General features: G+C 52.3%; 2 protein-coding genes across 2 annotated transcripts in view; both read left to right on the forward strand.

Moving 5' to 3' along the window:
* The first annotated feature begins 5,660 nt into the window (after positions 1-5,660).
* Positions 5,661-11,723, forward strand: LOC149461024 (uncharacterized). The gene is made up of 2 exons (XM_089678918.1): positions 5,661-5,772; positions 9,147-11,723. The coding sequence occupies exon 2, from the start codon at positions 9,181-9,183 to the stop codon at positions 11,164-11,166; it is 1,986 nt and encodes a 661-aa protein (XP_089535044.1). The 5' UTR covers positions 5,661-5,772; positions 9,147-9,180; the 3' UTR covers positions 11,167-11,723.
* A 4,165-nt stretch (positions 11,724-15,888) lies between these two features.
* Positions 15,889-21,784, forward strand: part of LOC149461025 (uncharacterized) — a 28,678-nt gene continuing 22,782 nt past the window's right edge. The window contains exons 1-3 of the mRNA XM_089678933.1: positions 15,889-15,964; positions 21,322-21,432; positions 21,537-21,704. Coding sequence (XP_089535059.1) covers positions 21,355-21,432; positions 21,537-21,704 — 246 coding nt within the window. The 5' untranslated portion in view covers positions 15,889-15,964; positions 21,322-21,354. The remainder of the gene's footprint in view (positions 15,965-21,321; positions 21,433-21,536; positions 21,705-21,784) is intronic.

The raw sequence follows: 21,784 nt of genomic DNA on the forward strand, positions 1-21,784 counted from the left end.
TTTCCCCCCCTTCCGGTCCGGACGCTTTCCCCCCCTTCCGGTCCGGACGCTTTCCCCCCCTTCCGGTCCGGACGCTTTCCCCCCCTTCCGGTCCGGACGCTTTCCCCCCCTTCCGGTCCGGACGCTTTCCCCCCCTTCCGGTCCGGACGCTTTCCCCCCCCTTCCAGTCTGGACACTCCCCCCCCCCCCCCCCCTTCCGGTCCGGACGCTTTCCCCCCCTTCCGGTCCGGACGCTTTCCCCCCCTTCCGGTCCGGACGCTTTCCCCCCCTTCCGGTCCGGACGCTTTCCCCCCCTTCCGGTCCGGACGCTTTCCCCCCCTTCCGGTCCGGACGCTTTCCCCCCCTTCCGGTCCGGACGCTTTCCCCCCCTTCCGGTCCGGACGCTTTCCCCCCCTTCCGGTCCGGACGCTTTCCCCCCCTTCCGGTCCAAACGCTTTCCCCCCCTTCCGGTCCGGACGCTTTCCCCCCCCCTCCGGTCCGGACGCTTTCCCCCCCTTCCGGTCCGGACGCTTTCCCCCCCTTCCGGTCCGGACGCTTTCCCCCCCTTCCGGTCCGGACACTTTCCCCCCTTCCGGTCCGGACACTTTCACCCCCTTCCGGTCCGGACACTTTCACCCCCCTTCCAGTCCGGACACTTTCCCCCCTTCCAGTCCGGACACTTTCCCCCCTTCCAGTCCGGACACTTTCACCCCCTTCCAGTCCGGACACTTTCCCCCCCTTCCAGTCCGGACACTTTCCCCCCCTTCCAGTCCAGGCCAATTTTCAGCTTTCAGCACTATCACACTTTGAATGACAATTGCGCGGTCATGCAACACTGTACCCAGATGAATTTTTAGCATTTTTTTTGAGACAGATAAAATTTTATTTTGGTGGTATTTATTCACCGCTGGGATTTTTAATTTTTTGCTATATATATGAAAAAGTCCAAACATTTTGAAAAAAAAAGTTTTTTCTTATAAAATTTTAGAATAAATAATCTTTCTTCATAAATCTTGGTCAAAATGTATTCAGCTATATTTTTAGTACAAAAAAAAATAACCCAAATTAGTTGATAACCAAAAATTATAATTTTTCTAAAGCATTTTAATTTTATTTTTTATATTAGATTTTTTGTTTTGTTTTTTAACAAACTGTCACCCTAGCAGTGCAGTGTCACCATAGTGACACTGTACTACTTGTGGGGGGTGATGAAGATTATATTTTTACACTGATTGCTTTTACACCCATAAAGGGTGTAAAAGCAATCATTTCTCCTTCTCTCTGGCTGCATTCTTGCAGCCATTGAGAAATACTGTGAAACCTGTAATTGGTCACAGCTTGTCACATGGTACAATTCTGTTGTGAATAGCCTTGTACCATGTGATCACTGTGATCATTCACAGATTTCACTAGTAGTAAGCAATGATGTCATGAAGTGACATCTTGCTCACTACTATTCATGTGATCACTGATTGGCCAATCAGTGATCATATGATCAGGACCTCTCACAGAGGTCCAGTACAGCGATCGGACACAGTGGTCACCGGATCGCGGACAGGCAGGGAATACAGCACGTTTATAAATGGCCACCCGCTCCTGCACTGCTTTTGTCTGGCCGTTTATGTACATGGGCCGGAGGGGAAGTGGTTGAGGAGGAAGGCGGCTCATGGCCTGTCTATGAAGAACAAGGAAGGGTTTGTTACAGGATAATCCAAGCAGAAAACAGAGCAGCGCTGAAAAATGACAAAACCTTAGAATAACCATAAATTATAAAGATTTAAATCCATCATTATCCGGGATGTAAATATATTCAATATATGTGAATGGCGCTGTGAATGGCGCAGTACAAGGGAAGTGCGACTGTTAGAAGCTTTCCTTAACCCGATATCTGCTTATTAACATTACTAACATATGAAGGAGTTGGATCCGAATAGAAGAACTGACTTGTTATATTTCTGTTTCTTCTAGATTGGGAAAAGTAAGAGAAATAGACTTTTTATAGTCTCTGTGAATATACATAAATGTATGGGGATATACAGGGGAAAGTGGAGAAATGAGAAGCTGGTGCATTCATTCATTCATTGATTTCAGTGCAGCAACTTAAAAGGTGAAACTAATATATGAGACTCATTCCATGCAAAGCAAGATAGTTCAAGCCGTGATTTGTCATCATTGTGATGATTATGGCTTACAGCTCATGAAAACCCCAAATCCACAATCTCAGAAAATGAGAATCTTGTGAAAAGGTGGAATAATCTCGGCTCAAAGTGTCCCACTCTAATCAGCTCATTCAGCCATAACACCTGCAAAGGGTTCCTGAGCCTTTAAATCATCTCTCAGTCTGGTTCAGTAGGAATCCCAATCATGGGAAAGACTGCTGACCTGACACCATCACTGACACCCTTTGAGCTGAGAATTGCATCTTTTCACTATATTCTACTTTTCAGAGGTGCGATATTGTTCTATGTACAATCCGTGTTTTATTGATTGCATGGAATATTCTCATTTTCTGAGATTGTGGATTTGGGGTTTTCATGAGCTGTAAGCCATAATCATCACAATGATGACAAATCACGGCTGGAACTATCTTGCTTTGCATGGAATGAGTCTCATATATTAGTGTCACCTTTTAAGTTGCTGCACTGAAATCAATGAACTTTTGCACCAGATTCTCATTTCTCCACTTTCACCTGTATATACGTATATCTTGGTTTGTTCTCTACATTCAAGCAATGTGCTAGTAATTCGTTAGCTTTCCCTCCCCCATCTCTGTGAGTAAGCTAAAGTTTCACTAATAAGAGAAATATAAGAATATTTCATCTGTTCAGCTACAAGATTTATACTGTAAGATTTCTTCATTACGATATTTATATATGAAATAACTTTATATCATTACTTTTGGGAGAATATATAGGAATCTGTTATATTTGTAACACACCAATCCCCTGACTGATGGAATGTCAAGTTTTGGCTGGAGGTCCTAAGGATTGAATTTCAGACTCTCTCCTATCGGAGGGGGAGGGGAGAAGACTGAAGGTTTGTTCTATACATCTGTTGCCAAATATCTTTGTAGGACTACAAGGGACAGAAAGGTAAACCAGCCCACGTGTAGGAGAAGGTGGGGGCTGGACTGCCCCTTATAGAGCGGAACAAACACCTTTAAGGCACACTTTTGTAGAAGCCGAGATTCATGACACGCGCAGGTTCATGACACGCGCAGGTTCATGACACGCGCAGGTTTATGACACGCGCAGATTTATGACACACGCAGATTTATGACACGCGCAGGTTCATGACACGCGCAGGTTCATGACACGCAGATTCATACCACACGCAGATTCATGACACGCGCAGGTTCATGACACGCGCAGGTTCATACCACGCGCAGGTTTATGACACGCGCAGGTTTATGACACGCGCAGGTTCATGACACGCGCAGGTTCATGACACGCGCAGGTTCATGACACGCGCAGGTTCATGACACGCGCAGGTTCATGACACGCGCAGGTTCATGACACGCGCAGATTCATACCACACGCAGATTCATGACACGCAGATTCATACCACACACAGATTCATGACACACACAGATTCATGACACGCAGATTCATACCACACGCAGATTCATACCACACGCAGATTCATACCACACGCAGATTCATACCACACGCAGATTCATGACACGCAGATTCATACCACACGCAGATTCATACCACACGCAGATTCATGACACGCAGATTCATACCACACACAGATTCATGACACACGCAGATTCATGACACACGCAGATTCATGACACACGCAGATTCATGACACGCAGATTCATACCGCACGCAGGTTCATGACACGCAGATTCATACCACACGCAGATTCATGACACGCAGGTTCATGACACGCAGGTTCATACCGCACGCAGGTTCATACCACACGCAGGTTCATACCACACGCAGATTCATACCACACGCAGATTCATACCACACGCAGATTCATACCACACGCAGATTCATACCACACGCAGATTCATACGACACGCAGATTCATGACACGCAGATTCATACCACACACAGATTCATGACACGCAGATTCATGACACGCAGATTCATACCGCACGCAGATTCATGACACGCAGATTCATGACACGCAGATTCATACCACACGCAGATTCATGACACGCAGATTCATACCGCACGCAGATTCATGACACGCAGATTCATGACACGCAGATTCATACCACACACAGATTCATGACACGCAGATTCATGACACGCAGATTCATACCACACGCAGATTCATGACACGCAGATTCATGACACGCAGATTCATACCGCACGCAGATTCATACCACACGCAGATTCATACCACACACATAAAATTACATACAATCTTTATATCAAGAACTTAACTTTATTTTTTGGACATTAAACATTCTGTATTCCAATATTTTATGCAATAATATTATTATTAAATCAATTTTTGAGTTTCTCTAAGAGTTGGAAGGACTTTCTATTTTGAACTTTTCTCACCAATACAAGTTAACAAAATATTGAGACAATACAGTAATTTACAGCTGCACTACAAGTCCCAGCATGGCCCCCCGTACAACGTGTGATAGGCAGTCGCTGCACTACAAGTCCCAGCATGGCCCCCCCTACAATGTGTGATAGGCAGTCGCTGCACTACAAGTGCCAGCATGGCCCCCCGTACAATGTGTGATAGACAGTCGCTGCACTAGAAGTCCCAGCATGGCCCCCCGTACAATGTGTGATAGACAGTCGCTGCACTACAAGTCCCAGCATGGCCCGCCCATAGAATGTGTGATAGGCAGTCGCTGCACTAGAAGTCCCAGCATGGCCCCCCGTACAATGTGTGATAGACAGTCGCTGCACTACAAGTCCCAGCATGGCCCGCCCATAGAATGTGTGATAGGCAGTTGCTGCACTACAAGTCCCAGCATGGCCCCCCCTACAATGTGTGATAGGCAGTCGCTGCACTACAAGTGCCAGCATGGCCCCCCGTACAATGTGTGATAGGCAGTCACTGCACTACAAGTCCCAGCATGGCCCCCCCTACAATGTGTGATAGGCAGTCGCTGCACTACAAGTGCCAGCATGGCCCCCCGTACAATGTGTGATAGGCAGTCACTGCACTACAAGTCCCAGCATGGCCCCCCGTACAATGTGTGATAGGCAGTCGCTGCACTACAAGTCCCAGCATGGCCCCCCCGTACAATGATGTTGGGAGACGCTCTGGGCACCTCTAACCTCAGCCCATGACATAAAAGGGGAGGTGACACCACTCTGTGGATATCGGGGTCTTAGTGTCATGGATGGCGGGGTTCCCCAGGATGATATGGAGTCAGTTCTAGTGGAAGGTCGCAGCTTATCGGACGATGTCAGAGGGAAGCGGATGAATCGAGACCAAGGAATGTCTTCATGTTGTCACCACCAGTCAGAGCTCACTGTACGTCTTCTGATTGGTTGTCAGATGTGCCCGGTGAGAGGAAAAGGCAGAAGACAGAGGAGTGTATTATTAGAAATCACCACAAGATGGCAGCACAGCAGCGGAGATATTCTCTGGGTGAAGTAACCAATTGTGGCCACTGGATGGCAGCACAGCGTATGGAGGAGGAAAACAGGACAGGTCAGGTGACCAGAAATGAAGGATTCTTCCGGGTTTATCCAGTAGTTATAGTGGGGAACTTCCGGTCTCCGAGAAGATGGCAGAAGGAAAGGGATTGTGGGTGGGGGAGGGGAAACTTCTGATGGAAATACTCGAGTCACACTACAGATACAGGTATTAATACCACTATACCCCCCCTTCCCCCACCCTGAATTATTACTACCCTCAGTATTAATACTACTACCCCTCCCACCAGTATTAATACTACTACTCCTCCCCCACCCCAATATTATTACTACCCCCCCTACCCCCAGTATTAGTACTACTACCCCTCCCCACCCCAGTTTTATTACTAACCCCCCAGTATTAATACTACCCCCTCAGAATTATTACTACCCCCCCCCCCCCCCCCCCAGTATTATTACTACCCCCCACCCTCAGTATTAATACTACTACCCCTCCCCTCCAGAATTATTACTACTTATTACTACTCCCTCCAGTATTATTCCCACCCCACCCCAGTATTATTACTACCTCCACCCTCCAGTATTAATTCTACCACCGCTTCCCCCCCCCCCACCCCCAGTATTATTACTACCCCCACCCTCAGTATTAATACTACTACCCCTCCCACCAGTATTAATACTACTACTCCTCCCCCACCCCAATATTACCCCCCCCCGTATTAGTACTACTACCCCTCCCCACCCCAGTTTTATTACTAACCCCCCAGTATTAATACTACCCCCTCAGAATTATTACTACCCCCCCAGTATTATTACTACCCCCCACCCTCAGTATTAATACTACTACCCCTCCCCTCCAGAATTATTACTACTCCCTCCAGTATTATTCCCACCCCACCCCAGTATTATTACTACCTCCACCCTCCAGTATTAATTCTACCACCGCTTCCCTCCCCCCCACCCCCAATATTATTACTACCCCCACCCTCAGTATTAATACTACTACCCCTCCCACCAGTATTAATACTACTACTCCTCCCCCACCCCAATATTATTACTACCCTCCCCCCAGTATTAGTACGACTACCCCTCCCCACCCCAGTTTTATTACTAACCCCCCAGTATTAATACTACCCCCTCAGAATTATTACTACCCCCCCCCAGTATTATTACTACCCCCCACCCTCAGTATTAATACTACTACCCCTCCCCTCCAGAATTATTACTACTCATTACTACTCCCTCCAGTATTATTCCCACCCCACCCCAGTATTATTACTACCTCCACCCTCCAGTATTAATTCTACCACCGCTTCCCCCCCCCCCCACCCCCAGTATTATTACTACCCCCACCCTCAGTATTAATACTACCACCGCTCCCCCCCACCCCCAGTATTATTACTACCCCCACCCTCCAGTATTAATACTACTACCCCTCCCACCAGTATTAATACTACTACCCCTCCCCACCCCAGTTTTATTACTAACCCCCCAGTATTAATACTACCCCCTCAGAATTATTACTCCCCCCCCCCTTTCCCAGTATTATTACTACCCCCCACCCTCGGTATTAATACTACTACTCCAGAATTATTACTACTCCCCCCAGTATTATTATTTCCTTCCCCCCAACAACCCGTCCCAGTATTATTACTACCCACGTATTAATGCTACCACACCTCCACCCCAGAATTATTACTACTTATTACTACTCCCCCCAGTATTATTACCACCTCCCCCCACCCCAGTATTATTACTACCTCCACCCTCCAGTATTAATACTACCACCGCTCCCCCCCACCCCCAGTATTATTACTACCCCCCATCCCCTAGTATTAATACTACCCCCTCAGAATTATTACTCCCCCACCCACCCAACCAACGTATTATTACAACTACCCCCCCACTCCAGAATTATTACTACTTATTACTACTCCCCCAGTATTATTACTTCCTTCCCCCCAACAACCTGCCCCAGTATTATTACTACCCCCCTATTAATACTACCACCCCACCATTACTACTACCCCCCCACCCCCAGTATTAATACTACCACCCCTCCCCCCCCACCCCAGAATTATTACTACTTATTACTCCCCCCAGTATTATTACTACTGCCCCCAATATTATTACCACCTCCCCCCACCCCCGTATTATTACTACCCCTGCCCCCAGTATTAATATTACCACCCCTCCCCCCACCCCAGTATTATTACTACCCCACCCTCCAGTATTAATACTACCACCGCTCCCCCCAACCCAGTATTATTACTACCTCCACCCTCCAGTATTAATACTACCCCCCCAGTATTATTACTACTTATTGCTACTCCCCCCAGTATTATTAATACTCCCCCAGTATTATTTCTACTCCCCCCAGAATTACTACTAGTCCCCCCAGTATTATTACTTCCGTCCCCCCACACCCCGCCCCAGTATTACTACCTCCCCCCAGTATTATTACTACCCCCGTATTAATACTACCACCCCACCATTACTACTACCATCCCTCCCCCTAGTATTAATACTACTACCTCTCCTCCACACACACACCACCATTAATACTACCACCCCTCCCCCCCACCCTAGAATTATTACTACTACTCCCCCCCAGTATTATTACCACCTCCCCCCACCCCAGTATTATTACTGCTTATTACTACCTCCCCCAGTATCATTAATACCCCCTGTATTAATACCACCCCACCATTACTACTTCCACCCCTCCCCCTAGTATTAATACTACCACCCCTCACCCCAGTATTAATACTACTAGCTCTCCCCCCACCAATAATTAATACTACCACCCCTACCCCAGAATTATTACTACTTATCAGTATTACTACCACCCCTCCCCCTAGTATTAATACTACCACCCCTCCCCCTAGTATTAATACTACCACCCTCCCCCCCACACCATTAATACTACCACCCTCCCCCAGTATTAATACTACTACCTCTCCCCCTCCCTCTGTATTCATACTACTACCACCACCCCTCCCCCCCCCACCATTAATACTACCACCCCTCACCCCTCCAATAATACTACCATCCCTCCCCCCAGTATTATTATTACCTCCCCTCCCTTCCAGTATTAATACTACCACCCCTCCCTCCCAGTAATATTATTACCTCCCCTCCCTTCCAGTATTAATACTACCCCCCCTCAGTAATATTATTACCTCCCCTCCCTTCCAGTATTAATACTACTATTCCCCTCCCCACCCTCAGTATTAACCACTATACCCCACCCCAAGAATTAATACCACCCCCCCACCATTAATACTACCACCCCTCCCCTCAGTATTATTATTACCACCAGTAAAAATACTACCCATCATCCTCCTGTTATCAACCCCCATGCCCGTATCATTACCCATCATCCCCTCCATCCTTCTCTCATTTCCTGGGACGGAGCTGCTGAGCCCCTCCCTGCCACCACCATTTGGGTTCTGCACCATATTGGGGGGGATGGGTGATCAATGCTCTCCTCCTGGTCCTTGGTTGATCAGTGAGCCCGTAGCTCCTCCCCTCTTTCAGTATTTGCATACATGGTAGTAACAGAATGTGTTTTTTTTCGAGGTGAGAACTCCGACTCGCCATCAATGAGGACAATATGGCCGACATGAAGCCCACATCTGCTGGTGCTAAGGGGGAACTATGCTCATTGGATGAAGACCGTTCCACCTCAACCACCCAACACACTGCTGGTACTAAGGAGAAACTCCGCTCATGGGATAAAGACCGTTCCACCTCAACCACCCAACACACTGCTGGTACTATGGAGGAACTCCGCTCATGGGATAAAGACCGTTCCACCTCAACCACCCAACACACTGCTGGTACTATGAAGGAACTCCGCTCATGGGATGAAGACCGTTCCACCTCAACCACCCAACACACTGCTGGTACTATGGAGGAACTCCGCTCATGGGATAAAGACCGTTCCACCTCAACCACCCAACACACTGCTGGTACTATGGAGGAACTCCGCTCATGGGATAAAGACCGTTCCACCTCAACCACCCAACACACTGCTGGTACTACGGAGGAACTCCACTCATGGGATGAAGACCGTTCCACCTCAACCACCCAACACACTGCTGGTACTAGGGAGGAACGTCACTCATGGGATGAAGACCGTTCCACCTCAACCACCCAACACACTGCTGGTACTACGGAGGAACTCCACTCATGGGATGAAGACCGTTCCACCTCAACCACCCAACACACTGCTGGTACTACGGAGGAACTCCACTCATGGGATGAAGACCGTTCCACCTCAACCACCCAACACACTGCTGGTACTAGGGAGGAACTTCACTCATGGGATGAAGACCGTTCCACCTCAACCACCCAACACACTGCTGGTACTAGGGAGGAACTCCACTCAGCTAATGAGGGATATGCTGAACCCCAAATTAAAGTGGAACCCTTTGAAGATGAAGATCCTCCACATCATACTCGCTCTCTGTATCTGACCAATCGTATTAAAAAAGAGCCATGTGACTATGAAGAAGGGCTCCTCCCACCTGCAGATCGGTATGTGGGCAGTACTTGTGAGGATCTGCTCCCAGGTGGGGGTGGGCTACCCAGGGCCAATGTTTCTCCGCCTCCAAACTCCACCCCCTACTCTTCCTCCTTATGTATTAAAAAGGAGTCAGGTGAGGATGACCTGGGGGAGGAGCTGGAATACACCACTGTCTGCATTAAGGAGGAGCCAATCTCTGGTGACGAAGGTGACATTCCTCCAGCAGACATTGGGGGGTGTATCTTGGGGGTGTTACCAGAAGACTCCACCCTGGGTGGAGACGAGTCGGATAGCCTAAGTGAACGCACAGAAATTGAATACACCACAGTGCGCATCAAGGGGGAGGAGTCATCTGACGAGGACTACTTGGAGGTGGTCCCTGACACCGACAACCACGCCACCCGAGATCACACCTACATGGTGACCCGCACGGATGACCGCATGAGGGCGCCCTGCAACACCCGCAAGCTCCACAAGACTCTGAACTGCAGTGAGTGCGGGAAGGTCTTCTTCGGCAAAGCTGCCTATCGGCTCCACCAGAGACTTCACCGGGGTGAGGCCATCTATGCCTGCTCCACCTGTGGGAAGAAGTTCTCCCGGAAGGGTTCCTGTGAGAAGCACCAAGAAGCTGCTCACAGCCGAGAGAAGTCCTTCGAGTGTGCCAACTGCGACCGCTACTTCTCCTCCAAGCTGGGCCTGACGCTGCACCAGCGCATCCACACCCGAGAGCCCGCCTTCGCCTGCAAGGACTGCGCCAAGTCCTTCACCAGTAACTCCGCTCTTGTCCAGCACCAGCGGGTCCACTACACCGACCGGCGTCTAGTGTGCGCCAAGTGTGGCGTGACCTTTGATAACAAGTCAGACTTAATCAACCATGAGATCCTCCACCCGGTGCAGCAGTCCTTTGTGTGCTCAGAGTGCAGCGAGAAGTTCCTGACCAAGGCGGAGCTCTCCGCCCACTGGAAGGTCCACACCGTCATCAAAGCCTTCTCCTGGAGGAAGATCCACTTCACACATCAGGACACTCGCGGCCCCGAGGAGACGGCGCCCAGTGCTGCCAAAGGACAGTGATGGCGGCACAACCCCCAACTTGACCCATTTAAAGTCCTCCTAGAGGTTCTCATTACTGGCCAGTCCACCCAAAAGTGATCATTCTGCACAGGAAGCATGTAGGGTTGGGTAGGTTGTCCCGGGAGCTTATTGGAAGGACCTATCCAGCACAGACATTGTACTGGAGTCTCGTATATGAAGGGAGGAGTGGAGAAATGAGCCCATGAATAATATGGGAGGCTTGAGGTTGAGTCACCCCTCCACCTATGACTGGAACCTCCATTTTGGATGGAGGGGTTCTTAATCTCCAGGAGAATCTGGCACTTTGTTCAGTATAACAGCGGAAGTCCCCTTTAGTCTGGGAGGGGGTTCTTATAAAAGTCTCCTGACCCAGCAATGGCACCATATTTTGGGTGTGGTCACCGTCCAGAGAATGAGGGTGGGGTCTAGAGAAGGCGGAGACCCTGCTCACAAGCTGGTTGACCGTGTGGAAATCTGCATTTTATTTTCTGTTAAACTTCTCATTTAGATGCGGGTTCAATATTTTATCATAAAAACTTTGAGGGAAAAAATGCCAACTTTTCATTTTCTTCACATAATTATTTCTTACTGTATTCCACCAATATCTTGCCTGGATGTGGAGGAGTGGTAGCACACAATGCCTGCTCTGGATGTAGAGGAGTGGTAGCACACAATGCCTGCTCTGGATGTAGAGGAGTGGTAGCACACAATGCCTGCTCTGGATGTAGAGGAGTGGTAGCACACAATGCCTGCTCTATATGTGGAGTGGTAGCACACAATGCCTGCTCTGGATGTAGAGGAGTGGTAGCACACAATTCCTGCTCTAGATGTGGAGGAGTGGTAGCACACAATGCCTGCTCTGGATGTGGAGGAGTGGTAGCACACAATGCCTGCTCTGGATGTGGAGGAGTGGTAGCACACAATGCCTGCTCTGGATGTGGAGGAGTGGTAGCACACAATGCCTGCTCTGGATGTGGAGGAGTGGTAGCACACAATGCCTGCTCTGGATGTAGAGGAGTGGTAGCACACAATGCCTGCTCTGGATGTAGAGGAGTGGTAGCACACAATGCCTGCTCTGGATGTAGAGGAGTGGTAGCACACAATGCCTGCTCTGGATGTAGAGGAGTGGTAGCACACAATGCCTGCTCTGGATGTAGAGGAGTGGTAGCACACAATGCCTGCTCTGGATGTAGAGGAGTGGTAGCACACAATGCCTGCTCTATATGTGGAGTGGTAGCACACAATGCCTGCTCTGGATGTAGAGGAGTGGTAGCACACAATTCCTGCTCTAGATGTGGAGGAGTGGTAGCACACAATGCCTGCTCTGGATGTGGAGGAGTGGTAGCACACAATGCCTGCTCTGGATGTGGAGGAGTGGTAGCACACAATGCCTGCTCTGGATGTGGAGGAGTGGTAGCACACAATGCCTGCTCTGGATGTGGAGGAGTGGTAGCACACAATGCCTGCTCTGGATGTAGAGGAGTGGTAGCACACAATGCCTGCTCTGGATGTAGAGGAGTGGTAGCACACAATGCCTGCTCTGGATGTAGAGGAGTGGTAGCACACAATGCCTGCTCTGGATGTAGAGGAGTGGTAGCACACAATGCCTGCTCTGGATGTAGAGGAGTGGTAGCACACAATGCCTGCTCTGGATGTAGAGGAGTGTTAGCACACATTGCCTGCTCTGGATGTAGAGGAGTGTTAGCACACAATGCCTGCTCTGGATGTAGAGGAGTGTTAGCACACAATGCCTGCTCTGGATGTGGAGGAGTGGTAGCACACAATGCCTGCTCTAGATGTGGAGGAGTGGTAGCACACAATGCCTGCTCTAGATGTGGAGGAGTGGTAGCACACAATGCCTGCTCTAGATGTAGAGGAGTGTTAGCACACAATGCCTGCTCTATATGTGGAGTGGTAGCACACAATGCCTGCTCTGGATGTAGAGGAGTGGTAGCACACAATGCCTGCTCTGGATGTAGAGGAGTGGTAGCACACAATGCCTGCTCTAGATGTGGAGGAGTGGTAGCACACAATGCCTGATTAAGATGTGGAGGAGTGGTAGCACACAATGCCTGATTAAGATGTAGAGGAGTGGTAGCACACAATTCCTGCTCTAGATGTGAAGGAGTGGTAGCACACAATGCCTGCTCTGGATGTAGAGGAGTGGTAGCACACAATGCCTGCTCTGGATGTAGAGGAGTGGTAGCACACAATTCCTGCTCTAGATGTGAAGGAGTGGTAGCACACAATGCCTGCTCTGGATGTAGAGGAGTGGTAGCACACAATGCCTGCTCTGGATGTAGAGGAGTGGTAGCACACAATGCCTGCTCTGGATGTGGAGGAGTGGTAGCACACAATGCCTGCTCTAGACGTGGAGGAGTGGTAGCACACAATGCCTGCTCTAGACGTGGAGGAGTGGTAGCCCACAATGCTCTGGATGTGGAGGAGTGGTAGCACACAATGCCTGCTCTAGACGTGGAGGAGTGGTAGCCCACAATGTTCTGGATGTGGAGGAGTGGTAGCACACAATGCCTGCTCTAGATGTGGAGGAGTGGTAGCACACAATGCCTGCTCTAGATGTGGAGGAGTGGTAGCACACAATTCCTGCTCTAGATGTGGAGGAGTGGTAGCCCACAATGCTCTGGATGAGGAGGAGTGGAAGCACACAATGCCTGCTCTAGATGTAGAGGAGTGGTAGCACACAATGTCTGCTTTGGATGTGGAGGAGTGGTAGCACACAATGTCTGCTCTAGATGTGGAGGAGTGGTAGCACACAATGCCTGCTCTAGACGTGAAGGAGTGGTAGCCCACAATGCTCTGGATGTGGAGGAGTGGAAGCACACAATGCCTGCTCTAGATGTAGAAGAGTGGTAGCACACAATGTCTGCTCTAGATGTGGAGGAGTGGTAGCACACAATGCCTGCTCTAGATGTGGAGGAGTGGTAGCACACAATTCCTGCTCTAGATGTGGAGGAGTGGTAGCCCACAATGCTCTGGATGAGGAGGAGTGGAAGCACACAATGCCTGCTCTAGATGTAGAGGAGTGGTAGCACACAATGTCTGCTCTAGATGTAGAAGAGTGGTAGCACACAATGTCTGCTCTAGATGTAGAGGAGTGGTAGCACACAATGTCTGCTCTAGATGTGGAGAAGTGGTAGCACACAATGCCTGCTCTAGATGTGGAGGAGTGGTAGCACACAATGCCTGCTCTAGACGTGAAGGAGTGGTAGCCCACAATGCCTGCTCTAGACGTGAAGGAGTGGTAGCACACAATGCCTGCTCTAGACGTGAAGGAGTGGTAGCCCACAATGCTCTGGATGTGGAGGAGTGGTAGCACACAATGCTCTATATGTATGGGGAAATGGGGCAACGTTCTACATGTACCTCTCCCCGGGGGATCAGAACACATGACTGGAAGTGAGACTTCTATACTGTATGGCCAGACGTTGGAGGACACCTGCCTGCCTCTGGGAGCTTGTTGGACATCACATTTCAAGTCTTTCCCTCCATGGCCATTAGTAGGAGTTGCCCTCTTTGTGGCTATACCATCCTCCACTCTTCTGGGAAGACCACAAGACTTTGGAGGGTGTCTGCGGGACTTTAGGCCCCATTTGTGAGGTCAGGTACTGATGTTGGATGAGAAGACCTGGCTCGCATGTTGGGCCTCATGTTGGGCACCAGGAAAGACCTGACCTCTATTGCTGTTCCAGTTCAGTAGGGTTGAGCTCAGGTACTGATGGTGGATGAGAAGACCTAACTATTGGGGTTCCAATCCATCCAAAGGTGTTCAGTAGGTTGAGGTCAGGACTCTGTGAAGGACACTCAAGTTCCTCCACCCCAAACTGGTCATCCATGTCTTTATGGAGCTGGCTTTGTACACAGGATAGTCATGGGGGAAAAGAAAAGGGTCTTCACCAAACTGGTCATCCATGTCTTTATGGAGCTGGCTTTGTACACAGGGGACAGTCATGGGGGAAAAGAAAAGGGTCTTCACCAAACTGTTACCACAAGGGTAGAAGAGCACAATTGTCTCCAATGTCATTTTATGATGATTACCAGGAGCCTTCACTGGAGACCCCTGACCTCCATCATTGGGGGGCTCACATCCATGCGGTCACACAGTGTATGGTATATGTATGGGCCCGGGGTATTACAAGGAATGTGAAATGGAACAAAGTCTGATGTGATGTTTTATGAGGACTTCATTGATGACGAGGAAGAGGATGCAGGTGACCAGAACATCGAGACGTCCTATGTTCTCCTCCCCTGGCTGCCCTATGGGAGAGCAATGGTACTGCCAGGTGAGGTATGAGGAAGGACCAGCTGTGGGAATTGATTGTTCCTGGGGGAGTTCTCCTTTTCTCTGCATATTATTGGTATGGTCCAAAGTCATCCACCACCACCACTGACGGAACAGAATGGAAGTGTCCACCCCCCTAGTGACAGAACATTCTAGAAGTCCCTCCATCCTCCTCTCACTGCCTTCTCTATGATGGAAGAATCGCATCTCCAGTGTATTTCTCTGTTTTGTGTCCCCGCACGGCCGCATTACCCACTCTGGTATATGAATAGATATGTCTCCGACACAGCGGCTCTTCTCTTCATAGGCTGCGCTGAGTTTTGGTCTCCGAGAAAATGGCGGCCGCTATTATCTATAGCGAGCGGAACTGGAGACACATCGTATCTCAGCGGTCACAGCATGAAGGGAGAAGAGACTTCCGGTGTTGAGGCTGAACTGGGACTGGTGAGAGGAATGAGTGTTGTCACCGTGTGTGTCAGTGCTGTGCGGGGACACGGGGTATGTTAGCGTTCTATACATTACAGGTCAGTGTTCTATACAGTGTATATTAGTGCATGGACAGGGACATGGTGTATGTTAAATGTATACATGCACATGATGTATGTAATGGCTATGTATGATCAATGTCAGTGACATGGAAGCCGAGGTCCGGGATCACCTCACGCCGGACGCCGAGGTCCGGGATCACCTCACGCCGTAAGCCGAGGTCCGGGGTCACTTCCCGACTCCTCACGCTGGACGCCGATGTCCGGGATCACTTCCCGACTCCTCACGCTGGACGCCGATGTCCGGGATCACTTCCCGACTCCTCACGCTGGACGCCGAGGTCCGGGATCACTTCCCGACTCCTCACGCTGGACGCCGAGGTCCGGGATCATCTCACGCTGTAGGCCGAGGTTCCTGGATCATCTCACGCTGGACGCCGATGTCCGGGATCACTTCCCGACTCCTCACGCTGGACGCCGATGTCCGGGATCACTTCCCGACTCCTCACGCTGGACGCCGATGTCCGGGATCACTTCCCGACTCCTCACGCTGTAGGCCGAGGTCCGGGATCACTTCCCGACTCCTCACGCTGTAGGCCGAGGTCCGGGATCACTTCCCGACTCCTCACGCTGGACGCCGATGTCCGGGATCACTTCCCGACTCCTCACGCTGTAGGCCGAGGTCCGGGATCACTTCCCGACTCCTCACGCTGGACGCCGATGTCCGGGATCACTTCCCGACTCCTCACGCTGGACGCCGAGGTCCGGGATCACTTCCCGACTCCTCACGCTGTAGGCCGATGTCCGGGATCACTTCCCAACTCCTCACGCTGGATGCCGAGGTCCGGGATCATCTCACGCTGGACGCCGAGGTCCGGGATCACTTCCCGACTCCTCACGCTGTAGGCCGAGGTCCGGGATCACCTCCCGACTCCTCACGCTGTAGGCTGAGGTCCAGGATCACCTCCCGACTCCTCACGCTGTAGGCCGAGGTCCGGGATCACTTCCCGACTCCTCACGCTGTAGGCCGAGGTCCGGGATCACTTCCCGACTCCTGACGCTGTAGGCCGAGGTCCGGGATCACTTCCCGACTCCTCACGCTGTAGGCCGAGGTCCGGGATCACCTCCCGACTCTTCACGCTGGACGCCGATGTCCGGGATCACCTCCCGACTCTTCACGCTGGACGCCGATGTCCGGGATCACTTCCCGACTCCTCACGCTGGACGCCGATGTCCGGGATCACTTCCCGACTCCTCACGCTGGACGCCGATGTCCGGGATCACTTCCCGACTCCTCACGCTGGACGCCGATGTCCGGGATCACTTCCCGACTCCTCACGCTGTAGGCCGAGGTCCGGGATCACTTCCCGACTCCTCACGCTGTGGGCCGAGGTCCGGGATCACTTCCCGACTCCTCACGCTGTAGGCCGAGGTCCGGGATCACTTCCCGACTCCTCACGCTGTAGGCCGAGGTCCGGGATCACTTCCCGACTCCTCACGCTGTAGGCCGAGGTCCGGGATCACTTCCCGACTCCTCACGCTGTAGGCCGAGGTCCGGGATCACTTCCCGACTCCTCACGCTGTATGCCGAGGTCCGGGATCACCTCCCGACTCTTCACGCTGGACGCCGATGTCCGGGATCACCTCCCGACTCTTCACGCTGGACGCCGATGTCCGGGATCACTTCCCGACTCCTCACGCTGGACGCCGATGTCCGGGATCACTTCCCGACTCCTCACGCTGGACGCCGATGTCCGGGATCACTTCCCGACTCCTCACGCTGGACGCCGATGTCCGGGATCACTTCCCGACTCCTCACGCTGGACGCCGATGTCCGGGATCACTTCCCGACTCCTCACGCTGGACGCCGAGGTCCGGGATCACTTCCCGACTCCTCACGCTGTAGGCCGAGGTCCGGGATCACTTCCCGACTCCTCACGCTGTAGGCCGAGGTCCGGGATCACCTCCCGACTCCTCACGCTGGACGCCGATGTCCGGGATCACTTCCCGACTCCTCACGCTGGACGCCGATGTCCGGGATCACTTCCCGACTCCTCACGCTGGACGCCGATGTCCGGGATCACTTCCCGACTCCTCACGCTGGACGCCGATGTCCGGGATCACTTCCCGACTCCTCACGCTGGACGCCGAGGTCCGGGATCACTTCCCGACTCCTCACGCTGTAGGCCGACACGGGATCACTTCCCAACTCCTCACGCTGGATGCCGAGGTCCGGGATCATCTCACGCTGTAGGCCGAGGTTCTTGGATCATCTCACGCTGGAAGCCGATGTCCGGGATCACTTCCCAACTCCTCACACTGGACGCCGATGTCCGGGATCACTTCCTGACTCCTCACGCTGGACGCCGATGTCCGGGATCACTTCCCGACTCCTCACGCTAGACGCCGATGTCCGGGATCACTTCCCGACTCCTCACGCTGGACGCCGATGTCCGGGATCACTTCCCGACTCCTCACGCTGGACGCCGAGGTCCGGGATCACTTCCCGACTCCTCACGCTGTAGGCCGAGGTCCGGGATCACCTCCCGACTCTTCACGCTGTAGGCCGAGGTCCGGGATCACTTCCCGACTCCTCACGCTGTAGGCCGAGGTCCGGGATCACTTCCCGACTCCTCACGCTGTAGGCCGAGGTCCGGGATCACTTCCCGACTCCTCACGCTGTAGGCCGAGGTCCGGGATCACCTCCCGACTTTTCACGCTGGACGCCGATGTCCGGGATCACTTCCCGACTCCTCACGCTGGACGCCGATGTCCGGGATCACTTCCCGACTCCTCACGCTGGACGCCGATGTCCGGGATCACTTCCCGACTCCTCACGCTGGACGCCGAGGTCCGGGATCATCTCACACTGTAGGCCGAGGTCTGGGATCATCTCACACTGCAGGCCGAGGTCTGGGATCACCTCCCGACTTCTCACGCTGGACGCCGATTGTCCGGGATCACTTCCCGACTCCTCACGCTGGAAGCCGATGTCCGGGATCACTTCCCGACTCCTCACGCTGGATGCCGATGTCCGGGATCACTTCCCGACTCCTCACGCTGGATGCCGATGTCCGGGATCACTTCCCGACTCCTCACGCTGGACGCCGATGTCCGGGATCACTTCCCGACTCCTCACGCTGGAAGCCGATGTCCGGGATCACTTCCCGACTCCTCACGCTGGAAGCCGATGTCCGGGATCACTTCCCGACTCCTCACGCTGGATGCCGATGTCCGGGATCACTTCCCGACTCCTCACGCTGGATGCCGATGTCCGGGATCACTTCCCGACTCCTCACGCTGGATGCCGATGTCCGGGATCACTTCCCGACTCCTCACGCTGGACGCCGATGTCCGGGATCACTTCCCGACTCCTCACGCTGGACGCCGATGTCCGGGATCACTTCCCGACTCCTCACGCTGTAGGCCGAGGTCCGGGATCACTTCCCGACTCCTCACGCTGTAGGCCGATGTCCGGGATAACTTCCCGACTCCTCACGCTGTAGGCCGATGTCCGGGATCACTTCCTGACTCCTCACGGTGGACGCCGATGTCCGGGATCACTTCCCGACTCTTCACGCTGTAGGCCGAGGTCCGGGATCACTTCTCGACTCTTCACGCTGTAGGCCGAGGTCCGGGATCACCTCCCGACTCTTCACGCTGGACGCCGATGTCCGGGATCATCTCACACTGGAGGCTGAGGTCTGGGATCACTTCCCGACTCCTCACGCTGGATGCCGATGTCCGGGATCACTTCCCGACTCCTCACACTGGATGCCGATGTCCGGGATCACTTCCCGACTCCTCACGCTGGACGCCGATGTCCGGGATCACTTCCCGACTCCTCACGCTGGAAGCCGATGTCCGGGATCACTTCCCGACTCCTCACGCTGGAAGCCGATGTCCGGGATCACTTCCCGACTCCTCACGCTGGATGCCGATGTCCGGGATCACTTCCCGACTCCTCACGCTGGATGCCGATGTCCGGGATCACTTCCCGACTCCTCACGCTGGATGCCGATGTCCGGGATCACTTCCCGACTCCTCACGCTGGACGCCGATGTCCGGGATCACTTCCCGACTCCTCACGCTGGACGCCGATGTCCGGGATCACTTCCCGACTCCTCACGCTGTAGGCCGAGGTCCGGGATCACTTCCCGACTCCTCACGCTGTAGGCCGATGTCCGGGATAACTTCCCGACTCCTCACGCTGTAGGCCGATGTCCGGGATCACTTCCTGACTCCTCACGGTGGACGCCGATGTCCGGGATCACTTCCCGACTCTTCACGCTGTAGGCCGAGGTCCGGGATCACTTCTCGACTCTTCACGCTGTAGGCCGAGGTCCGGGATCACCTCCCGACTCTTCACGCTGGACGCCGATGTCCGGGATCATCTCACACTGGAGGCTGAGGTCTGGGATCACTTCCTGACTCCTCACACTGGTTGTCGAGGTCCGGGATCACCTCCCGACTTCTCATGCTGGACGCCGAGGTCCGGGACCACCTCACGCTGGAGGCCAAGGTCCGGGATCACCTCACGCTGGAGGCCAAGGTCCGGGATCACCTCACGCTGGAGGCCAAGGTCCGGGATCACCTCACGCTGGAGGCCAAGGTCCGGGATCACCTCACGCTGGAGGCCAAGGTCCGGGATCACCTCACGCTGGAAGCCGAGCTCCAGGATCACCCCCCGACTCCTCACGCTGGATACCGAGGTCCGAGATCAGGACCCAGTTGATCATTCTGGATGATGCCGCAGTTGTGGTTTGAGTATTTGGTTTCTCCCTATAACCGGCACAGTGAGGACAAGAATGAGAAAGACAGAACAGGACTGAACTCCTCCCTACTCTGTCCACAACTGACTCGTCTTTCGACCGTAGTGCCAAAATGTCTTTATCTTAGTATGGGGGAGGGGAAGGGGGTGTGAGTTAATGTAGTTGGCTAGAATGAAAAAATCCACAAACCTCACACATTGGTTACCTGGTTTCCAGGATGTAGGTAGTTGTGTCTCCATAGCCTTCCCCATTGTGCTCCACCTACAGTTCTGCCCCACACAGGATTCACAGAATGCTTCACTTGTTACATTTGCTGCTGCCAGCTTTCTTTATGACCTTCTGAGCTCCAGACCCTTAGATGATGCTGCTGATCTCTGGCACATTCCACCCTTCTCTTCCTGACTTCAGTTGTCGGCTTCCTGTTGCTTTCTGGTAACTTGTAGACCGGAACCTCCTTTACAGCTTGTCATGGAGCCCATATTTCATGCATTGAATAGACTGACCCCATAGGAACATCACATGACTAGTAATACTTTGTGTGTCACCCATGAGCGGGCCTGATATTCTGACTACATGCGTTGGTTTTCTGTCTCTTCAGACGTGATGTACTGTTGTTTCAACTTATGCTAAGATGGAGAAGGACAGAAACAAGATGGCCACCAAGATATTAAGTCTCACCTTGAAGATCATCTACCTGCTGACCGGAGAGGTGAGGAGGATTCTGGGAGGTCACATGACATTGCCCTTATTTAGTGTGCTGTTTTTAGCAGGCATTGGCTGAATGTTGGCTTCTTCTTCTGTTTGATTCTGTAGGATTATGTTGTGGTAAAGAAGTCTGGTGAGGACCAAATTTCAGGAGGTCAGAGCAGAACCCAGAGCCCCATCACAGAGCCTGCACCTCCCTCCATGACTCCTGAGAGAGATAGTGACCAGAAGATCCTGGAACTGACCAAGAAGATGATGGAGCTGCTGACAGGAGAGGTGAGCGGTGCCGGGAATTCTGGGACATTCTCCAGTAACAGACAAGGGATGTGTCTGGATGGTGACTGTATCATTGTGTG

The sequence above is a fragment of the Staurois parvus genome, unplaced genomic scaffold (assembly GCF_062004578.1).
Source record: "Staurois parvus isolate SC_StPar_1 unplaced genomic scaffold, SC_StPar_1.0 ptg000212l, whole genome shotgun sequence".
Taxonomy (NCBI): domain Eukaryota; kingdom Metazoa; phylum Chordata; class Amphibia; order Anura; family Ranidae; genus Staurois; species Staurois parvus.